The 22,881-nt window shown below is 42.0% G+C and overlaps 2 protein-coding genes across 4 annotated transcripts; both read right to left on the minus strand.

Moving 5' to 3' along the window:
* Positions 1-10,219: 10,219 nt before the first annotated feature.
* On the minus strand, positions 10,220-13,674 carry ppib (peptidylprolyl isomerase B (cyclophilin B)). The gene is made up of 5 exons (XM_084554884.1): positions 13,421-13,674; positions 12,537-12,650; positions 12,280-12,373; positions 11,605-11,789; positions 10,220-10,656 (listed from the first exon to the last, which is right to left on the minus strand). Exons 1-5 carry the CDS (start codon positions 13,553-13,555, stop codon positions 10,534-10,536), a joined length of 651 nt encoding a protein of 216 aa, XP_084411010.1. The 5' UTR covers positions 13,556-13,674; the 3' UTR covers positions 10,220-10,533.
* A 463-nt stretch (positions 13,675-14,137) lies between these two features.
* adpgk (ADP-dependent glucokinase) lies at positions 14,138-21,036 on the minus strand. Of its 3 annotated transcripts, none has more exons than XM_084555077.1 (8): positions 20,769-21,036; positions 19,487-19,730; positions 18,262-18,487; positions 18,087-18,149; positions 17,677-17,797; positions 17,377-17,573; positions 16,330-16,428; positions 14,138-16,209 (listed from the first exon to the last, which is right to left on the minus strand). In XM_084555077.1, exons 2-8 carry the CDS (start codon positions 19,711-19,713, stop codon positions 15,652-15,654), a joined length of 1,491 nt encoding a protein of 496 aa, XP_084411203.1. In that variant the 5' UTR covers positions 19,714-19,730; positions 20,769-21,036; the 3' UTR covers positions 14,138-15,651. The 3 variants fall into 3 exon arrangements, with proteins under 3 accessions (XP_084411203.1, XP_084411202.1, XP_084411204.1); XM_084555076.1 differs by having other exon boundaries at positions 14,138-16,212; XM_084555078.1 differs by lacking the exons at positions 19,487-19,730; positions 20,769-21,036 and adding an exon at positions 18,995-19,478 and having other exon boundaries at positions 14,138-16,212.
* Between the last annotated feature and the right edge of the window lie 1,845 nt (positions 21,037-22,881).

Below are 22,881 nucleotides of genomic sequence, written 5' to 3' on the forward strand. Positions count from 1 at the left end.
ATATCACATTGCAGCCTGCAGGACATTTCAGGTCACATCAGATTTTTGGAAAACATCCTGCTTGTTTCTGATGAATAGAAAAAAGATCATACTTCCATGCATGCAGTGTTGGCGGGTATTGTGTACTCATTACACCCAAAGCATGTGCATGTGAAATGGGACTGAAAATGTCAGAACTGGGACACTAGCTTGGATTAATGCAGGTGTTTTCAGGTTTCATGCCTGTAGCTAAACTGCCAGGAACAAAAGAATAAAGACCAGGGACAATCTATCTGCTGCTTTATGCCAGTAGACACACAGGTGTGCAAGTGTGCGTTGCCTTCATGTCAACCAGCATAAATATCACTGCGTTTTTTCTCTGTGAGTTTGGATGAGGAAAGCCTCGTGCTCTTTGCCAACTCTTCAGTGGAAGTCATGGTGATTGCGATTGTTGTGGGCGAGCTCCTAGTAAACAATGAAGTGGAACGTGCAGACGTCCGCAGGAAGATGACGTTGTCCGCTTTTGTGTCCAGAATGTACTCTCTGAAAGTCACACATGGTGGATGCTGCCATTCAGAGAGTGTTAGGGTAGTATAAGCCGACATGTTGACCTGGTGATGGTGCTAGAGGAAGTCAGAGGACCAATGCCAATCCATCTAATAATTTTAATGTTTCTGACTCACTTCGGCATGAAATCAGTTTCAAAAAATAAGATTTTTCTAAACTGAACATTGCTATGGTTGCTTCATTGAATCCCAAAGCTTTTTTCTTTTTCACAAAGGAGCACACAAAAATTTGACAAACATCCTCTTAGGTTATTCTTCTATAAATATGACAAACCACTGATCAAATTAATACCAGACTGGAACGAGAAGTTGCCTCCACTTTCACCATGTCCTGTGTTTACATCAGGGAGCCTTCCTGTTCTCCCTCTGCAGTCACACTCAGCACCTTTATAAGCTGATTGTCTCCCTGCGAGAGCGTCTCAGTGTTTCCAGGTAGAGCTGTCGGCGTGCCCCGCGGCTGATCTGATCTTCAGACAGGTGTAATCTCAGTCTCACCTCATCAATTGATAACAGTAATGAATTATTAACAGTCTGTCGGCTGTGGCGCTAATCGGTTACAAGAAGGTTGGAGACGATGTTTTGTAGCTCTGAGTGAGTCTTACTTACTCCCATAAAACAACATAATGGAATCAACATAAGAGATGCTCTCTGACCATAAATCTTCTTTTCTCTCACTTTATATCGCTTCCTGCAATAAGTAATTCACTCCCACAGCTTTAAACAGATATAGTTATGCAGGTGGAGATCTTTTTCCACAGGGGAGAACATAAGCCATGTTTCCGCCCTGGGCATCTGGTACTTGTTTTCCCAGGAATGCTTTTCTAGGAGCTAAAGTGTTCCTTATTCTCTGTGCTTACAAAGCAGCATGATGATTAAGCAAATGCATTTTTAATCATCACTTTTTGTCCTTGGCAATACAACAGTTTGCTTCACTCCAGTGGTAGTAATGCAGAAGTGTATAGAGCAATAATAGCATCATGTAAAGCAGTGGATCAGCATCAGTATGAGCGCAGTGGCAATAATCAGGAACGATATTCAACAAGTGCTGCTGTTTACTGGGCTTTGAAAATGTGTTCAGTCAGCGCTGGGATAGAGATGAACGGTAGCAGCAAAGCCGATTAAAATGCTAGACTGAAGCTAAACAAACAGGTTGTGTGAGCTATTGTCTGTGACTGACTGTGAGATAAAATGTTGCTCAGCCAATTGGAAATCAGAGATCGCCCAGAGCTGCTTTACTACCGCCATTATCCCTAATGTTGCTGTACTTTTTTAAAAACTCTACTGACCCAAGCTGGAACTTTGGGGGGGAGGGGTAAAATAATTTCCCTGGAATTTACATGAGATTCTGGTCCCTGTGGTGGAAATGCACTGAGTGCCTCAAATCGTTTCCTAGTCCTTGGGGGAAAGTACTGTTGTGGAAGCAAGGCTTTTGATGGACCTACTGAGATTGGGGTGGGGATGCCCCAAAAGTCCTACTCTCAAATTAAAAACAGAGAAAAGATCTGTTATTAGTATATCACGAATGGACACAATTTAGCAGCTTACTTTTTGGCAAGAAGCAACAAAAAACTTCACTGTTACTCATGGGTTCATCACTGCATTAATCCAGATGAAACAATTTGATTGGTCCCACTGCCCTTTGCCAGAGCATAATCAGTTCCCAACAGAGCGGTTCCAGACCAACTTCCCCCATCTATGGTTTCCTGGCTTAACTTTTGGAAAGAAACAACAGAAACTAAACAAAATTATTTTTTTAAATAGGCCCAAGGCTGTCTGTAGGAAGTGTGTAAGTGGGTAATCTCTCCTTGGGCTTCATATTGACTGGGTATGCCTGAAGCACCAGTACTGTTCTCTCTAAAAGAAACTCATCTTGCCCCTCAGCTCTGTACTTTATTACATAAGTCAGACTGTCCCATTTCCACCACCAGTCCTACACCACAGAGCACCATCTGGAAAGGCCTCGAAGACTCCTAGAACTAACATCACAAGTTATAGTTCCACTCCTGTACATAGGCCCATAAATATTGGATTAAAATGTAAGCACTTTCTTTAACTTTTGCTCTTTCATGCATGCATTTCAAAATAGAAAACTTGAAAATCTGGCACCATATCCATTGCCTGAAGAACTACACTAAGATAAATATTTCATGTTCTTACACAACCCCCTCAAATAGCCAGTCAGCATAACCCAGTGCACCCGCTATGACACGACCAGGAATGCAGCAGTACTTTTATTGTCTCTGGCCGAGCTCTTATCAACGTCCTCTTGCCACAGCTTTATCGTTTTATCACGTCCCCCAAAATATGCAGACAGGCCGAAGGGGGGAGGCGACTTTAATTAGCCTAGTGCAGCGCACTGAGTACACAGAGCATTAAGGGCACCTGGTCTATTTCAGAGAAAGTGGAGGACATTATCCCCTGAGATTTAACTTATTAACTACACTTTCATTTTAGTCCTGAGGCTGAGATGGAGGTGACGGATAGAAGATGGGTTTTCAAGGCCCGAGGGAATTTAGTAAACCGTGGAAATGTAGGGAAATATGCAGAGATAGAAGTTTCACTTTGTATTTTTTGTAGCTCAACATCATATGACGCAATAAGTTGCAGTGTAACTTTAATGCATGCTGCATAAATTGTGCTTCTCTGATGTGGTTGCAATTTTGACAGTGATGCTGGTGTCATAGTTGTTTATGTACCACTTTTCAGAGGTCCAGACTTCTAAAAGGAGTCCCTATGGGTTTAAATACCTTCACAAGTCCCTGGTTTGACTCCTAGCCAGCTGGACGTCATTCTCTCTATTCTTCTCATTCTCATTGCTCTTTTTCCTCCACATTTCCTGCCTATTGTGTACCATCTAATTAAAGACAAAATGCTGACCTAGTCTTTACAAGAAAACACAAGCGGATGTGTTAAGGGTGTTAATGCCTGGATACTACCATAGTACCAAAACACTGGTTACATTTGAATGACCAATATAAATTACCTTTTGACCTCAATTTAAATGAAGTTATTACAAGTCTTCTTGAAGAGAGATGGTGAAATGCCTGCACCAAATCTTATGACAGTCTGCCTAATAGTGGGATTCATCCTCTGCAGACCTAGCCAACCATAGCCAGACTCAGTTCTTATCAAAATGTGAATCTTGTTGCAGTTGATTTGAATTTAATTATGGGGCACGTGCAACAAAATAGTCCTACAACCAATCAGAACTACGAAGTATGTGACATTAAGTGATTTTTTGACAAATGCCTTAATCGATTCTTCGCCCTTTAAAGTTATTTTGTTGTCAATGTCTGTTACAACAGTCACTTTGTTATATGTTATCTCATATATCAAGATGAATGCCATTACAACAGCAAGAAGCTCACTTAGAACAATTCAAAAAGTCTCCTCTCACCCACTGCGCTGTGGCTGCAGTGAACCAGCAGAAGCATCAATGTCGCCACAATAAAATGGCAAAAATATACATAAAAGATGTAAATATTACATGTTTTACTCGCCAGAAATTAAGTAAAAATCTAGAGTTCTCCTTGGAGCCTGTCAGCCTTGGGTAGCATCCATAGTTGCTGACCTAAAAGTGCTGGACTCAGCCTTTCCCTGGTTGGGTCAGGCTAGCTAGCTCCAGGATTGGGCAGCTTTTCCTTCAAAGTCCGCTGTGAAAATGTCTTTCTAAGAAGATCTGCAACCATATCCATAGCCTCTCCTACTTTCGCCATTGTGGGTTCAAAAAATAATGTTAAATCAAAAACAACGGGGACGATTTGGTCACTGACTCTCTAATCAGAGGATGCAAAAATGCTGGTGCTACCATAGGCCAAAGAGAAGGCCTAAGAATACGAACTTGGAATGTGATTGGTTAAAGGAACAGCATCATTACAGTGTGTTTCAAGCTTCAGCAGCCTGCAGTTTTAATTGTGAAGGCACATTTCTTTGACTCTGGCAACACAAGATGGCTGAAATACGATTGGATAAAAGCTCTAATGCTAAGTTACACTGCCAGAATCAGCACAGCTGAGAGACAGACAAGCCATATAATGAAAAGAAAAGGCTATTGGGAATAATTTAATAAGATTAATGGGACAATCGTAAAATGTAAGTCAGTAATTTTGATAAAATTTATACCAGCAGAGAAGGCTTTGCTGCCCACCACTGCCTCGAACCCTGTTCTATACTCTTCTGAGAATGTCCTCACTCTACTCTTTCCATCCTTGTTAGGGCTTTTGAGTTCCACGAGCTTAACACATGTGCATAAATCTGATTCATTATTGAGGAGCTTCAGAGAAGACACTGGTTCACAGTGATTCACGTAATTCCCATGTAAGACAATGGAGAACCAGTACAGCAGGGCCGAAATTAGCGCACACACTCTGCGTGGCCTTGATGCACTCTTTTCCTGTCCAGAGCGGTGAGCAAGCAGTACCTCTGGAGGAAGGGCAGGAGATCGTGGGAACCGGCGTGTCACCACAGGCCGGGGCCACGTACCTAAGAAAGCTCCTTCCAGAGACAAACTTTGCAAGCTGCAAAAGAGGGAAAAGAAACCAGAGAGGAAACTGGAGAACAATGAAGAAATGGATGTGACACTATTGCCTGGCTATAGGTCTGGGTGGGAACCTAAAAGTCTGTTGTACTGGAGTCAGAGCCAGGCTTTCTAAAACTCATTGACAAAAAACAAGCCCCAGTTCCCACAGTGACCTTTCCCACGCTGCTGCTCGTATTGTATATTTATACTTCTGTTGTTGAACTGTTTCCCCTCTGATTTGTACACTCCATGTTTGTCTTTCCTTATCTCTGTGGACGTGCCTTGGCTGTTGTTATTTTGAACTCGGATTTTAATACAGGCCCTGTCGGCTGCAGACACTTCTGTGAAGTTGCCGGTGTCTAAGATGGCGACTGTAGCAGCAATTGTAGAACAAAAGCATTGCACTGGGGCAGAGAAAGTCTAGCTTTTACAATAACTATTGGACATATAATGCATGGATTTAGAACATAAATTCAGTCAGAAAATACTGCCTGCCTCCAGCTATCACTGCAAAGCAAAGTCAGAATATCTTGCTGTTAAAGTCAGTTTCATCCCCAACAGATTTATTACTGATTACTGGTATGAAGTGTGTTTTTTTATTCCTGGTATTTCCACAAGTTGTAACCGAAATATTCTTAGTGAATCTGACAGAACAAAATGTTGAACCAAAAATAAACAGATCCAAGGACTTCTGTAAGGCCTGATAGAGTATATCTTATTCATCAGAGCCAACTATTAGTGTCCAGAAATGTGTTTTTTTTCCCCTAATGTCATATTAGGGGGAATGTTCCTTTATTAGCATCAATACTCACTGTAGAGCATCAAGTGTGTACTATTCTAAAGCTTGTTAATAAAACCCAACAAATGTATCTGGTCTTTACACAAGATTACATGAGATGCCAACTGCGCAACTGAACTCAGACTGATCCTGTGTTTGGGAATTAATAATGAAGTACTAAAGCGCTGACAAGGGGCCCAGAGAGAGCCGTGAGACTCTAGACTTCTACACCCTGCCAAACAGAGCAAGAAGAGCCCTGACCAACAGGTAATGACTGCAGTCCAGTCCATGCTGTCCAGAAAAACGAGGCTACACGTGACCTCAAACTGGAGAGAGTATTTGAATTTCAGTACAACAGTGATGCAAAAAACAAAGAGAAACAATGCCGGTGTAGCTTCAGGAAAAGTCTCAGTGTGAGAGGGAGGCCCAGCCAGTGTCCAGAGTTGAACCATGTCACCTGAAATCTGTAGGTACACTGAACATCACCGTCGAACTGGAAAGTGAAAGAAATTGTCCACCTTTTCCGTAACCAAGAGTCGCCAAGACCTAATGATGCTTCGACAAATACTGCACATTTGAATACAAATGTAAAATACATATACAAACCTGTTTTAAAATTAACAGTCTTTTGGAAATACATTATGATTGGTTGAATGTCATGCTGGGTGGATCACGCTCTCTTGAAACATATGAAATGAGAAAATGTTGTCAATGAAAGGATATGGCAAGTCAGTAAAATCTGAACTGCAAAGTCTAGATGCAAAACTCCTGTGCTTTGCACACCCGCCATCGACCCCAACCTCCACCCTGCAGATATCAGTGCAGTACTTAAATCTAGCACTGCATGTGCAAGATGAAATAATGCAATCGCGCAGTTACATGTATATCCTCCATTCAGTGTCATCCTTCATCTGTTGTTGGTCTCCACCATCCATTGCAAAAATGCTAAAGTTGATGAATGCTCCACTTTGTTCACTAGCAGTGACAAACCAACAACAGCCTCATTTGAAGAAGTGTTTTGGGCCACAAGGCAAATCCAGTATTCATATGTCATGAGGACAGTATTTGCTCACTTTTGTTTTAGCTCTGTTTACGGTGTCTTCCACCTCTTGAAGGAAACATATGGTTCTTTAGCTGCTTAATATTTACCAGCCTGCCTCAAGCATTAGAGCTCAGGTGTAACTTAGCTTGAATGTTTCTAATGGAACTTAGATTTTATATTAGTTAGATGATAACTGTCTATCAGTTTAACCATGAGCAAAACCTTTCACATTACACATGGTCTTTTGGCCCAAAATACAATAATATTGATCAGTGCAGCAGCTTCAAGGTAGCAGATAAACCCCTTAATGAAAGATGGAGGAGTCTAAATACGTAAGTTTGAAAGCAGATTCACCTGCTGCGTATTTACTGCTTTCAAACTGTGGGACTGAGCAGACAAACACCGGTTGATGGCTAGAGGGCAGGATGTGGACGTTTGACAGAATGCCTCCACGCTCCTTGTTGTGATTCCCTCCAGTGTTCTTTTAATCTCTTCCACAAAGCCCCTTCCAGGAAACTATGCCAGATATGTCCGGCCCGTCATGGCTTTTCCAGCAAGGCCAGTATGTGAAGAATAACACAGTTTCACTGGACAATCACCAATCGCCACAAACAAGGCCAAACCGAACAACAGAGGGTTTAACCAAGACCACTGTTGTGCCGACTCGGGGGAATTCTTTCCATATTTTGCTCCTGGTGAGTCACTCGATGCCTGAGTGAATCTGGGCAAAACAAGAACCGAGGGGCACACATCTGCATCTCTTCAAAAACAGTTTTTCTTGGTTGTATTACTGCCAGTGATTTATTATTATTATGAGGCCACTTTTACTACTTAAAATTCCTTTCATTCTCAAGTCGCACATCACCAGTGCAGATGTGTCCATGTAATTTAACATTATGGTGAGATAATCTTTCTAAATGATACTCCAATCATATATTTTCCACACTCCTCTGTAATTATACAAGTTCATGCTGAACCATGTCTGAAAATAAAGATAGACTTCCCAGCAGTGGGACGTGTTTTCAGATGGGGTGTGAACCTGCGTTACTACAAGCACATGGAAAACAGCCTCGTCAAATTTAATGACGGAGTCCGATCACCATTTATGGAACTTGTTTTTGTTTCAGAAGGCTGAGAGTTTTTTACATAAATGCCAATGCTAAATGTTTCGGAGCTGATTGATCGTGCTTGTATGTGAACTGAAACCACATCTGCTGCAGCTGAGTGAGATAAGAAAACTGGAATATTCAGCCGGGCAGCAATCCAGGCGAAGTGCTATTTTTACACTTCGCACAGACGAAACTAAACAGACAAAGTGTTTTACCTCATTACATTTTTATTCCGGCGTTCCTGCAAGTCAGAACAAGAATCAGGTCAGGGGTCGGTACTGGCAGCCGACTCGAGTCAAGCTTAAGTCTGAATTAAATCCACAGCTCTGCAAATTGCTCAGTGATTAGAAAATTTACTCAGAAGAACAGCAGCTCTGAAAACCTGGCTTTTACAATAAGCCGAAAAGCAAACACACACACGCCTGCAGGGATGAGCATTCCTGGCATCTTTCTACATCTGCAGCATAGTATGGGAAGAGGTTTGTTTAACCACTGATCTCACTATCTTAGTTCAGCTCTGTTCCCGTGGCCTCAACGTACATGTGTTTCCAGACACAGCCTCTAAAAATAACTACATGGGAATAAATGATATCATATTGCACTTCAGGTCAGTTATCAGCAGGGACGTTGTTGGAGTAGCTGAAGAGAGTAAATGTATTTACTCTAAATACTATAATTTTATGATGTAAGAACTCTTTTTTCCAGTATACAGTATCTTCATACAGGTTCAAGCTAAAATAATATGAATAACTTCTTATCTTGGGCCATCTAAATGCACAACACATGAATAGCCACTGTAATATTTTCCTAATTATGACAAGTAGAACACCCTGCAGACGTGACAACGGGCCTGACCTGAACCTGTCTGCAAACTGTTTTGACACGCTTTATACTGAAGACCAGGAAGAATCGGACAATCACAGGAAGGAGCTTCTAATGTCCACTTTCTACTCTGTAATGAAACGGGCCGTCCCAGTGCGGTTACCTCTACCCACAGAGCAACAGAATCCACTTGTTTTCTACCCCTTCCGATAAAGTCTTATAGAAGTGGAACAACAACTGGAAAGCCAAAGGAGTAATTTTATGTCCTGGACAATCCAGATAGGGAGAGAACCACAGAAATGCACACTTCCTCATTTTGCTGCACTAAAATCACATGTGTAACCATAGACATGCTCTGCCTCTGTTGTGCTGTGGTGCTGATATCTCTGGTGTGAAGGAGCCCTCTGCAGGTCTGACACTGGAACATATAAGTCTGTTGTTCAGTGCAGTGTCCTTTGCAGACAAACATAACTCATTAGCAACATTTGAATCATAGTTATGATATATCTCTATATAATCATATCTCTGTATAATGATATATTTACTGACCTTACACTCAAATTTAATCCATGGTTTATTATCCTTTCAGGGGTCCTGTTATATTTTTTAGATACAGACTTATGTATTATTATACACTGATCAGGCACAACATTATGACCTAATATTGTGTAGGTCTCCCTTGTGCCTCCGAAACAGTTGTGACTCATCAGAGAATGGACATGGGACCCCTGAGGGTGTCCTGTGGTGTCTGGCAACAGATTGTTGTTAGTGGGGGCCTTTGTGTCCTATGGGTTGAGGGGAGGGGCCTCTGTGGGTCATCCCACAGATACTTGATCAGTTTGGGATCTAGGGAATCTGGAGGCCAGGTCAACACCTTGTGCTGTTCTTCATGTTTTTTTAGTTTTTCCTAAACCGTTATTGTGTGTCTTCAGGCTGCATCCTGCTGGGGATGGCTGCTGCCATCAAGGAGTGTCATTGCTATGGGGTGGAGGTGCCTGGTCTGGTCTAGGTGGGTGCTACATGTCTAAGTCAATGACCTTTGACGCCTATCACAGTGGATCAAGCCAGAGCTGGTTGCATCTGCTGATAAAATGTAGTTGCCACACCCAAGTTATACTAGCCAGTGATAATTTTTTTATTTCTACAGGACTTCCTACTTGTGGTAGAAAACTGTACAAAATACATTTATTTCATATTTATGCTCCATCTGATCTGGGTGTAATGGCACTGAGTGGAGAGACTGATTTATAATGTACTTCTCACTGGAGCACTGAAATGTCTTAGAAAACAGCACCTCTAGTGGTCACAAGAGGAATTGTCCTGTAAATGAGTAAATGCTGTGCCTTAAAGAAATAAAAGTGAATGTCTGCTTTACTACAGTAACAAAAAATACATACAAACCAGTTTAACAAAAACGGAAACCTTTATTTTAGATTTCACTTGTTACAAAAAAAAAAAAAAAAACAACTACCACCAACAGTTAAGTGCACGTTGGAATGCTCGTTGGTATCGTTGGTAAATGGACCCAAAGTGTCTTCATGATTGCTCAATGATAATGCTCTTCTGGTGCTTTAAGACGGCAGCCACTGACACTTAATGACTCAGAGCCCCTTCTCCAGCACCACGGGGCTGTTAACAATTTTAAAAAGGTGGCCTGCACGATTTCTTCCCAACACCTCCCCCAGTCCGCTTTCCCTTGTTCCCCTTACAGCAGCGCTCTACTCCTTGACGACTGCGAAGGGCTTCTCCACCTCGATTTTGCCACAGTCGTGGATGATGACATCTTTTAGTGGCTTGTCACGGCCGTCTGTCTTTGTGTTCTCGATCTTAGACACCACATCCTGGGAGGTGAAAATGGACACGGTTAGCATGCTTTGTTAAAAATAGACCGAGTGTTGCATTATTATTGTTATTAGATCATTTTTACCATTTTATCCCATTTCTAGAAATGCATTATATTTTAAAACCCAAGGAACTAACAATTTCTAACTTGCAACCTAACAGTAAGTTTAGCTGTCAAATAATTGTGTAAAAACAGTACCCAAGTTCTTACAAGCGCAGTACTCCAGTAAATGTACTGGTAGTAGTTAATGGTTAATCAGCGAGCTCTCTGACAATATATTTGACTGGATTGTCTATATCATACTCTCACTTGTCTGCACACTACTCACTATTAGGGCGGTATTTATATTCATTACACAATCCCGAGTCATTTTCCATCATTTGGTGTTGATGGCATCATATGCAAATTCAGTCAAAAAGCTGATACATTATTCTTGTCTGCATATCAGCATGTTTAGGTGAAGAAGACAACACTTGAAATTAAAGAGCTCTGACATTTTCTCTGCTGTAGTTGAAAGATTTAAATGTACGAGTTTCAGCAGGAGCTGGAGTTTAAACTGCGACTGTGGTTCAGTTTGAACTTGGCTGCAGTCGTGTCCCGTTTCTTAAGTTTAATTTAAACCAGCTGCAGATACAGTTTAAATAACTTGAATTTGGGTCATTGTGTCACTGTGACAAAACGTTGATCAAAGTCAAACATTTACAAAATGCGTTACTCTACTTCCTGATCTCTATTCATCGTAAACCTGAGGAGGAAAAGGGGAGCCACGTCTCAGTTGCTGAGACAACAGATAACAGAATATCCTCTGGCTAACAGATGAATGCAAACTTCAGACTGTAAAGTCCCTTTTGGCAGATTTGGAATGTGTGACATTGGGCTGTACATAAAAAACAAACAAAAAAAAAACCAATGTGATCCATTTATATTATCACTGTGTGACACTCACCATGCCCTCCAGAACTTTTCCAAAGACGACGTGTTTGCCGTCCAGCCATGGAGTCTGAACTGTGGTGATGAAGAACTGGGAGCCGTTGGTGTCCTTGCCAGCATTGGCCATGCTGAGCCAGCCAGGGCCGTAGTGCTTCAGCTTGAAGTTCTCATCAGGGAAACGGTCTCCGTAGATACTCTTGCCTTCATGTAGAGGGAGGAGACAACTTTGTATAATTTAAATCTGTACAAGACATTAGTTAATGTTTGTTCTACTCTCTGGCTGTAGTAACCTTTGAACCTCGTCTGCGTGACCTAAATGATGCCAACCGTTTGTCTGGCATTTTCTTATTCATGAATACTGAGCAGCACCGCCAGTCTCAAATGTGCACAGGGAGTGGACTGTGTCATAAAAGTGACATGTGGCAAAGTTCTTGGGACAATATCTTATGAAACATCTGAGGCTCATAAATAAATGGATAAAGTAGAATGAATCTTTCATTCAAAGCAACCTAAATACTCTAAATACTGCAGCAAATTCCATTGCACAGAAACTAAAGAAGAATTTGAAATAAGTAGGAAAGTGGAGACATTGGAAATTTAACTTAATGCAGAGGACAGTGCATGTCAAGGGAGTCATGAGTAAATTTTGTTGTTCAAAAGCCACTCTATAGGTTGCCGGCGGACATCTCACCTCCAGTGCCGTCTCCTCTGGTGAAGTCTCCTCCCTGGATCATGAACTGCTTGATGACTCTGTGGAATTTGCTGCCCTTGTAACCGAATCCTTTCTGTTTGATGAGAACAAACAAAACTAAACGACACAGAACCTCTACCATCAGCTGCTAGTATTTGCCATTTAAGACCACAGGTGTATATAAGATTGTAAATCGACAATTAGCATCGAAGTCATGCACAAACTACAACAACCAGACAAAGATCAGTTTTTCTCACCTCGCCTGTTGCCAGAGCAACGAAGTTTTCAACCGTTTTGGGAACAGTTTTCCCAAACACCCCGATGACAACCCTTCCAATGTCTTCATCTCCAACTCTAATGTCAAAGTACACCTGTAAAAGAAAAAAAAAAAGTTTAAATAAACTTACTTAATTATAACTTAAAAGTTATAATTTTACTAATATGTACATGAATCTCTGTAGTGCTTTAAACATTGTCCGTATTGTGCATATATAGTGCTGATCTAAAGGTTAAATACTCCAAATCATTTAACTCATCCCCTGAACACCAGTCTTCCTTGGCCTCCTTTGCCTGCAGTTACTTTCATGTAATGTGACAAAGGGGCAATCTAAATGATGCCCCTGATCAGCCCAGACATTCCTTATAACTGTGGACGTGGACAATCCTGCTGCACCCAGACACAACATATGCCCCGAGGGGGTTAAGTGGCACGCTGCAGAGCTGAACAGACTGTTTAATCCTGCAGTAATAACTGAAGAAGCTCAAAGGAATGCGGAGCAATTTAAAATGAATGCATTTGGTGTTCAGGCCGAAGCAGACCGCTAGCCCCGCGGACATTAACTTAGCTGTAAACATGTCTATTTCATCCAGCTCGGACTTGATCTAATAGCATGCATCAGTTAATGCAATTGTCCTTAGTTGCAGTATCTAACGTTAGCTGCTAGCTGCTAGCTAACGTTAGCTCGATAAAACTGATGGCGAGGCCAGTGTGTCTGGTTTTCAGCAAAGGATGAAGGCCAGCCAGCTTGTGACGTGGCTCTACAAGCAGTAGCTACCGGTTAGCATTTATGGATAGCAATGAGGAAGACCTTTGATTTCCATACCAGTCCACTAGCAAACTAGCCAGCAAGCTAACACCTACCTTCGCTGTTACTTTGGGGCCTTTCTTCTTCTCGTCTGCTGAGGAGCCATTCGGGAAAGCGAGGAATATCAGTGACCCCACAATGACCGTAACAGCTACAAGGAACTTCATCCTTCGCTCGCAGAGTCTAACCATCAACGAGAAAAATGAACAGCCGGAGACGGCCTGTTAGTCGTGCTACCTTTATATGAGCCGGGGGAAGGAGTGCGGTAATCGGGGAGGAGACTGTGGCGGCGGCCGCACCGTCCGGTCTGGAGCCTTTGGCTGTGCTTCCTACACGACGCAGGGGCGTGGCTTCGGCACGGCGCAGAGACGCACCGGGCTCTGATTGGTGCACGTACAGGAGCGTTTCAGCCAATCAGATGCAGACGCGTTACACCGTTTTGTGAGGGGTCCAGCAATCCTCTCCTGTCTTTTGTGTTCACATCATGACCACCCTTCCATCACAACCCAACATATATAGAAGTTATTAAAACTTACCTTCTGCCCGTACACAGAAATGAGTGCAAAACCAACAATTATTGAAAAATCTTTGGAAACTTTCAAACAATAAATCAAGATTGATAATTGAGTAGTTTCCATTTGGCTACCACTTCATATGATCTATTGATTTTTAATTATTCACAGTGAGTAAATTATCTAAAAATATATATAAAAACACCCTTTTTTATATGTTAAGGCACATGTTTCTGATTGACTGACACTTAATGTGCATAATAATCGGGAACACAACAGAGCCACATGTTATAACATTTTAATGACAACCTACAAGTAAAGGAAACTTGCTCACGGTTGGATATATATTAAAAACATGAGACACAAACCATGAAACCAGTAACGGATTGTACTTGCTAAAAACATCAGGGGGTTCTGAGTCAAAGTTACATTCACCCTTGCAGGCACACCTACCACTTCTACTAGTGCAAAGTGTACAATCTGCTAAACCAAATGCCGCACATCTTTTTGTTGCATTAAGACTCTATTATTGCATGACTGTGGCGGCCACTGAGGTATACAAACATTTTGTTCTGACACTTAATATACACTATACTGAATCTCTAACACGATGAAGCTGTGTCCACGAAGTTCACAAACAACAACAACAAAGAAATCATGAAGAAGCATAATTTACTCAAATGATAGAGTCAGGGAGTGTTTCTGGTTTGTTACACTAGGCAGCTTTCAGGATTTTCAAGCCAATCATGCTACATCATTATATCTTTCAACAAAGGGCAGGCTGAATCTGACGGTAGGTTGTACAAACAAAACAGGAAAAAACAACATATGACATTTCTTTTAAGCAATTAGCTGGCATATGTTTGTAAACTGAGATGTACTGCATAAAGAAACACCCGCTTTAAAACCATATTTAAAATACCCCAAATAAAGTAGCTTTTTAACATTTTTGATTTTTAAAAACATATTTTTAAAAACATAAAAATGCTGCCGCGGAGTTTCCAACCTAAGCATCTTAATAGTGTCGGTCAAAACATGAGGAAAAACAAAACGTGTCACAGTCCAGTATTTTTATCTTCTCAAAACAAATAATAAAAAAAAATGTCATGTATATCTAACAGTTACTACAACTAAATAAGTCAGACACTGAATGTTTGATAACCATGATAGGATGAGCATTCAAGTGTTCATTTGACATGAATGCATCAAAAGTTAAAAAAAAAAAGCATCAAGGTTTACTGCTTAAACTCTACCAAGAGAAGCTCATCAGTTTCCAGTTTATAGTGTGTATAGTGTGTGACTGATGTCAAGCTTCATTGTACACTTGACTTTGAAACATGAGTAAAATATTTTATAATAACTTTTCTTGTAATTTATCAAGGCACAGCATACTGAAGATATGCAGGTCAGAGTAAATTTGCTGGGCTGACTAAAGCTCTTTGGAGTTTGTGGAGATGGCTTTGAGCTGCGCCCAGTGCATAGTCAGGCCACCTCATGGCTCGGTCACTTCCAGTTCAAGAAAGTTCTGCCTTGGTTTCTGTGACTGCTGGGGCATTAAAGGAGGGACAACAGAGAAGCAGAAGGAGTCATCAGGCAGGATTTCAAACGGTCATCACTGATCACGTTCTTAAACGCAGCGGAGCTTCAGGAAGAAAGAGACGGGATCAGGACACAGACGTGTGAACTGGTTCAGAGACCATGACTCCACAGCTGCAGGTAAGACTTTGTTGCGTCTTTTTCTTCCAGAGAAATGGAGTGTCAGATTTAATGAAACCTCAGAAAGGCTGCTGGGTGTTCTCTGAGTAAACTAGTCCCTCTGCTGAGATGGCATCTCCGAGCCCTACTGTCCGAAGTGGCTGCTTGCAGACCAGCACTGGGGTAAAGTAAAAGATGACATTTCCACAACGCCATATGGTGACAGGCTCTGCCGGGTTCAAGGACAGCTGCTCTCGTGGCTCGGTGTGAGAGCTGTGAAACTCCAGCGGGGCCTTGAGTTCCACTTTGCTGACATCAATAGACTGGAGGCCGCAGGCCTGACTGCTGGCCACCCGGGCTCCAGCCATCACTGCTGCTGCCTGGTTACCCCAGTATCCATCCACTGTAGCCAGGATGTGATAGGCCAGTGTGTGGAAGTGAATGCGAGTAAGATCCGCTTCTGAAGATGGTTCGCTACGGCCATGCTGCTGCAGGATCCAGAGGAGGATGTCGCTGACCCGACCCACGTCTGGGATACCTTTCCAGGCAGCCAACTCTGAATGCGGCCCCCCTCCAGCCTGAGAGAGGAAGAGCAGCTCCTGCTCATTCAGCCCAATAGAGCTGACAATGGGCATAAACTGCTAACAGGAAACAGAAAAAACTTTAATTAAATATACACAACTCCTGAGGGATCTGTGGAAATTGAGCACATTACTCATTTGTCAAGACTCTGTGACACGACCGTTGTCCACATATACCTCCTGCATGATGCTGCTCATGTAGTCTTTGTCGGTCATGCTTGCCAGCTCCAGGTGGATAGGAATGTCTTTGGGAATGTCAGATATGGCTGACACTGCCTGCAAACAGTAAAACAAGTACCTCAAAATGATCAATCAGAATTTGATCTAGTGTCATGTGACCTTGCATATTCACACAGAATAACATGTTCAGTGACAATTCATTCTTATAAACTATTTCTCTGTTTTACTGTTTTGTGAAGCTTTTAACAACATTATAGTTGGTGCAAGGTCAGCAATTAAGTATTGTAACATATCTGAAAGCGAGAGAAAAGTTGGCAGAATAAAAAAAATGATGAAGTCCGAGATTTACATATTTTACTGTAAAACGCATAGAATATATTCTATATATTACATTATTATTTCAAATTTTCAATAAACTAGCAAAGAAAAACACATGTACTCTCCACTGCATTGTATTCTATTAATAGAGCTTTCAATATACACCAATCAGGCAAAACATTATGACCACCTTCCTAATATTTTGTAGGTCTCCGAAACAGTTGTGACTCTTCAGAGAATGGACATGGTCCTTCTGAGGGTGTCCTGTGGTGTCTGGCAACAGAATGTTGTTAGTGGGGGCCTTTGTGTCCTATGGGTTGAGGGGAGGGGCCTCTGAAGATCATCCCACAGATACTTGATCAGATACTTGTGCTGTTCATAAACCATTTTTGTATGTGTGTCTGTGTCAGGTTGCATCCTACTGGGGATGGCTGCTGCCATCAAGGAGTGTCATTGCTATGGGGTGGGGGTACCTGGTCTGGTCTAGGTGGGCAGTACATGTCTAAGTAACATCCGCATGAATGCCAGGTCCAAAAGTTTCCCAGCAGAACACTGTATCTTCACAAGACAGTCAATGTTATTCACTTCTCCTGTCAGTGGTTTTAATGTTGTGGCTTATCGGTGTAAGCAGACAATATTTTCAATATCTTGACCTTTTCCAGTGATTACTAGTGACTACAAATGTGCACAGAAACAGATGAGTAAGATGAGTTTTCAGCGACTAACCTCCTTCAGTCGCTCTTCCCACAGCTCTCTGCCCTGACCCTCCATCATGTGGAGACCAGAAAGGACGACAAGATCAGGCTGAAACTCCTCCAGGCTCGCAACAAAAGTCTCCAGTGAGCTCATCTCCCCGTTGGACACATCATGAGAGAAGATAAAGCGGTTGGCTTGAGGTGCCTGAGTTGAACCCCACTGTTCACCTAGAGACAGAGAAGAGAACCAAATGCAGCTGCTGCATTACTGAAGGAATCTGATTAAAAGATACAGATAATCTTGAAGCTACAGCTTTCGTCTTCTCTCTACCTGCTTTATACTCCAGGATGAGGTGAAATTCGTCTGTCTCCTGGAGAGATTCTGGGGGAACAATGATCTGCTCATCCAGCATCTCATGAAGTTTAGGACCAATTGGTCCACATAACAAAACCTGTTGTATAAAATATCTACAATCAACCATAAGCATCATCATTTTGATACTGGTACATTTTTCTTCAAATGCTGCTCTGCTGCAGCTGTCAACAAGTAGAATAACTGCATTTTTGGCAACCGTTTACTGTACTGTTAAAAAAAAATGTGCTTTAAAAGACAGTTACTTTAAAAGTTCATCATTCTGAGGTATGCTATAATAATACATTCAGAAGGCATTCAATGAACATATAATATAATCTAAAAATGCATCCTATTAAAATGTGCAAGAGTGTATGACTCAGGTATACCATCAGATCAGGGTAGGTGGCCAGCTTCTGACCAATGAGGGCAGCGTTTCCTCCCACATACAGCTGGAAGGAGACAAAAGTAAAGAATATTAGAGGCAGCATCATTTGAAAGATGAGTGAATAAAACAACTACAAGTTGTCCACTGAGGAAGTCTGAGTAGTGAGTTAGCCTTGCCTTCGCACCCGGGTACTCTGCTGCTGCACGTGCAATCCTCTGAAAGACCTCCTCGTCACTGAAGAAACGCTCTGCAGCTGCTCCGCGTCCCATGTAATGGATGAAGGCTTCCTTCAATTCCTCTTTGGAGTGCAACACTTCGTGATCCAGGCCGGCGCCAGGATCCACAGCCAGAGCCTGCAGCAGTCCCACTCCGGAGACAACAACATCGACACAAGCATTCACCCTTAAAAAGAGAAATGCAGGGTAAAGTTAACTTTACAGTTCATGATTGAATTATCACTATATTCTGTCTTAATCTAAAAATAATCCTGATCTTATATACACTAAATTCTCTCTAACTCTTCAGATGTGGATTTTTATTTATTTATTTTTTTAAAGGCCTCAAAATCAGAATAGTGTCTGGGGTTTGTGCAGACAAATGCTTCAAAATGAAAACATTTGTTTTAAAGTTACAACAAAAATAAGTAAAAAAGTGTCTCTGATCCCTTGGACTCTGAATTCTTAAACTCTTAAGATGACTCTTAAAACCACCCGTTTGGAAGTGGGGTACACACAGTTAATGTATTTAATTGAACGAGATTTGGGCCGACAACAAACAAACTCTTGCAACATAATCATGAGTCAAAGGTGTTTCCTATTGAGGTAAATTTTGCATCTTCTGATCATGGTGAACATGTTGTGTGGGTGGAAACAAACAGTCCTCCACAGCCCTGAGTCATTCTGAACTCACTGAGCCACACTCAAGGGCAATCAGAAGAATACTGAAGTCTTCTTCAAACATTCCCCACGCACATATTTTATTTACTCTGGAGCCTCAGGCTTTAAGGAGGGTAAACTGTTATCGCTTCAGTAAAAGTTTTTTCCCTTCTTTTACCTCTGCTGAAGAAACAATCTGCCCATCCCTTTAGTGGGCCGTCCTTCAGGTTCAGCCAATCATCATCTGCCACCTAAAAACCAGCTCAGTTTGTTGGGTACTCTAAAGCAGGCTAAAGGCTTTAAACTTATAGGTATAGACTTTCAAACAATATTATTCACTGGGGCACCTCCTTCTGAGCTGGGGCTGACCTATGATAACGCATTCCTTCTCACTAGCAGAGCTGACCACAGCCACTCAGCAAGAGCAGTGCACAGTAAGCAGCAGGAGAAATGATGCAGTAATAAAGATCAACTTTAGCTGACAGTTTGGGGACTAGAGAAGGGCATGCATCTAACTCTTACTCACCCTACTGCTATTTTGCTCCACTGGCGCCCTGGTAGAGTTATCAGAGCCTCCCAGGCAGTGGAGATCACCTGCTCCAGGCTGTTCTGACCATCCAGGCTCTGAGATGAAGTCTGGAGGTTTGGCAGGCTGATATACTGCAGAATCTGCTCTGGCAGCTCGGGGCTGCCATGGTAGAAATAGCCAACAGCTAATGCCAGCAGAGCCGCTGCTGAAGCCTTCTTCCACATGATGCTCCCACACACTCCTGCAACAAACCAAACCAGTCGGTCAGTCCTCTCTTATATCAAGCATTAGACTAATCGACTCAAGTCGTGCTGGTATCAAATACCGCTTACTTAAAGAGGGTTACTGCTAGGATCAAGTTTGATCAGCACAACTAGTGTTATATAACGTCTTTATTCCTGTTGTTGGATTATCCAGCAAATAAAGAACCTGGTAGACCAACATAAGTTAATGTCAATGTCACGTTAAAAATATGTCAAATATTGAAAGTGCAAAATCTTACACAGAGCCATATTATGTTATATGATTGACCCAATCCATTTACACAGTTATGATGTCAATAGATTAACAGATTAACAAAATAATCATATATATATATATATATATATATATATATATATATATATATATATATTATTTTATAATATTCTCACTCAAATTATCAATTGACAAAATGATTATCAGATTAGTTGCATTAATAGCGTCCTTACTGGAAAACCCTGCCAGTAAAGTGAAAAAAATGTCCTTCATGAAAATGAATGAACACCAAACCCAAGACAAATAAATAAGTTGTTTTGAACAAACAGGAAGTGGGGTTTATTCTGCTTTTTGTGTAGTAATGTAATGATAATCTCGTTACAGATTCTGAATCAAATCATTATTTATTTAGTTGATAAGATCGACATTTCCATCTGGATGACAGTGCAAGTTCACTGTTTATTTACTGTTGCCAGTGAGTACAGTGACAGCCACAGGGGAGCAGGGTGTCATGTCCCTTTAAGCTGCAGCTATGCCCTGTACATTACGGGACAGTATGCTGGGGTTAAGTTACTGCTAACGTGGACACACTGAATTTATGAGCTAACACGCTAGCGCGAAAACGAGAGTATATCTTTAGCTGCAGTTTATTTAAGCTAATCTGACACTAGCTTTAGCCACACCGGCTTAGCATGCTAACTGATTTAGAGACGAGCCCGGCAGGCGAACACAAACCGTGCAGCTCGATAATGATGGAATTAGCCAAAGCTTAGTTAGTCAGTTAGTTGTTAGCGGCACGTACCGACAATGTGCAGGCTCCAAGTTTGTTGGTCCTGTGTCCTGGTAATTCACATAAAGAGCATAAGTCTGTTGGATAGCGCCGGCGGAGAGACAGCTAGCAGAGGAAATGAAACTCGCTACAAGTCATTGAACGGGCATTGATTGGGAAAGACAGCAGCAGCAGCAGCAGCAAAGCGAGAGCGCCGGCCAGCACTAGGCAGCTTCCGTCTTCAGCCCCGCGCATGCGCCGCTCCAAGTTACGCGTTGGTAGAATGGGGAGGTGCATTCTTTTGTACTTTAGTCGGACCTTGTCGAACTCAGTCCCATGTGCATGCTGTATACTTTGTTAATAAAGATTTTTTTAAATAAAGCAGTAATTTAAAAAAAAAAAAACACCCAACTTGAGAGTAGTCACACTACATACATACAAACATAGCGTGAGCAGTTTGTTGGCAACTTACATCAGACACCAACCAAGCTTGCTTATAGAAGTCTCTGGGACATATGAAGGGTTAAGCCCACTCAGCTGGTTTGTAATGATGAGACCTGAATGTTGCAAGATTCATGGTACAGACTGTGCAGATGTTGAAGAACGTTTCACATGTGTTCCACATATGTGGGCAAATGAAGGTTACTTATTCAGAAAGCTGTCTGTAAGGAAAGCAGGAAATTTGTTTCACCTGTCCCAGTTTCCAGTCTCCCAGTATGGCAGTGGTACTTAAACCGGGGTGTAGGCTCCGCTCGGATGACATAGAGCCATTACGTGGGGGCATATAGATGACATGGTGGAACATATGGAGTGAAACCAAGCTGAATGGCTATGATTCATGTGGCAGATATGGAATTAGAACGCTGCCATAAATCGTGCGCGCGCAATGAGACCCGCGCGAGCGCAAATAAAACATCCGCGCGCGCATTTTTCCCCCCCCGAGCGCTTTTCCAAGCACTCGCGAGCTATTTTGTATCCTGTATCTATGCCCCCTGGAGCAATATTGTAGCCTGCGAGGAGAAAAACAGCTCGCGCGCGCGCAGAGTCCGCTCGCAAAACTTTCCCCTGCTCGCTCGCGAAACTCTCCTCTCCTCGCGCGGAAAACTGTCCCCTGCTCGCGCGCGAGTTATTTCTTTTAGTGGGCGTTTTTGTCAGTGAGGGGGACGGGCCTGGGGGCATGCCAATCACCATTGTATCCCCGAATATAATTGGTTGAGCCTATTGGCCAGTTGAACAGCAGGGTACGGCAACACTACTAGGACAAACGGGACAAACCACACAGCCCCGAATGCCTGAATGACATGTATTGTGATTTGGTGTCTTGACTTGAAAGTTTGCAAAATGTCACACAGAGCAATGAACTTCAGTATGTTTGACTGAGTGCTGTCTTTCCTTCCCTCCATCGTCGACATTAATCTGATAAAATGCTGATCATTTTTTGTAACCTGGATTCTGTTGCACAACGACATTTTTTATTTTGGTAAAACTGTTTTGTTCATATTCTCGATTTAGACTACTTCTTTCTCCCTGAAAATTATACACGTAATGTTAAAAAAATCCTAAAAATAAATAAAAAAGATAGAAGGCCTGTAGTTTATATAGGCGTCAGCAACTCTCGATATGAGAGCAGCCCTGCAAACATTTTGACGTCTAATAAACGTTGAAACGACGTCTAAACGTACACGTCGCCAGGAGGTCTAAAAGTAATGCTGAAATGCAAATTGAAACGACGTCGCGTTGCAACCTCGACGTCTTTTTAACGGTCGCAAACAACGTCTCCACAACGTCACGTTGTAACACAGATGTCTTCTAAACGCGCATTATTCACCTTCTAAAAACGATCCAGTATACTGGATCGTTTTTATATATATATATATATATATATTTTTACAGCTGTATGTGTCGAGTTTTAGATGTTGTTTCTGCAGTGGAGTTAAAAAGAGGTTGACAAATGCAGGTAGAGAAGATGTTGACGTTGCGATCTGACGTCTTTTCAACCTTCATTTCAGCATTACTTTTAAAGCCCCTGGCTACGTCTAGGTCTCGACGTCGTTTTAACGTTTGTTCAACGTCGAAATGTTATCTGTTCAAACTGACTGATTAACTGTAAAAACAATTACAGTGTTTACATATAGATAATACATTT

The sequence above is a fragment of the Chelon labrosus genome (assembly GCF_963514085.1).
Source record: "Chelon labrosus genome assembly, chromosome: 11".
In the NCBI taxonomy this organism is placed as follows: Eukaryota; Metazoa; Chordata; class Actinopteri; order Mugiliformes; family Mugilidae; genus Chelon; species Chelon labrosus.

Excerpts from the sequence above, each read along its gene's own strand:
- adpgk (XM_084555076.1), bottom strand. The coding sequence starts at position 19,713 with ATGTGGAAGAAGGCTTCAGCAGCGGCTCTGCTGGCATTAGCTGTTGGC. Across the intron at positions 16,429-17,376 it reads GGGAAGAGCGACTGAAGGAG|GCAGTGTCAGCCATATCTGA; the intron begins GTTAGTCGCTGA and ends TACTGTTTGCAG. Across the intron at positions 16,213-16,329 it reads TGAGCAGCATCATGCAGGAG|CAGTTTATGCCCATTGTCAG; the intron begins GTATATGTGGAC and ends GTTTCCTGTTAG.
- ppib (XM_084554884.1), bottom strand. The coding sequence starts at position 13,555 with ATGGTTAGACTCTGCGAGCGAAGGATGAAGTTCCTTGTAGCTGTTACG. Across the intron at positions 12,651-13,420 it reads GCCCCAAAGTAACAGCGAAG|GTGTACTTTGACATTAGAGT; the intron begins GTAGGTGTTAGC and ends TTTCTTTTACAG. Across the intron at positions 11,790-12,279 it reads CAGAGGAGACGGCACTGGAG|GCAAGAGTATCTACGGAGAC; the intron begins GTGAGATGTCCG and ends CTCTACATGAAG.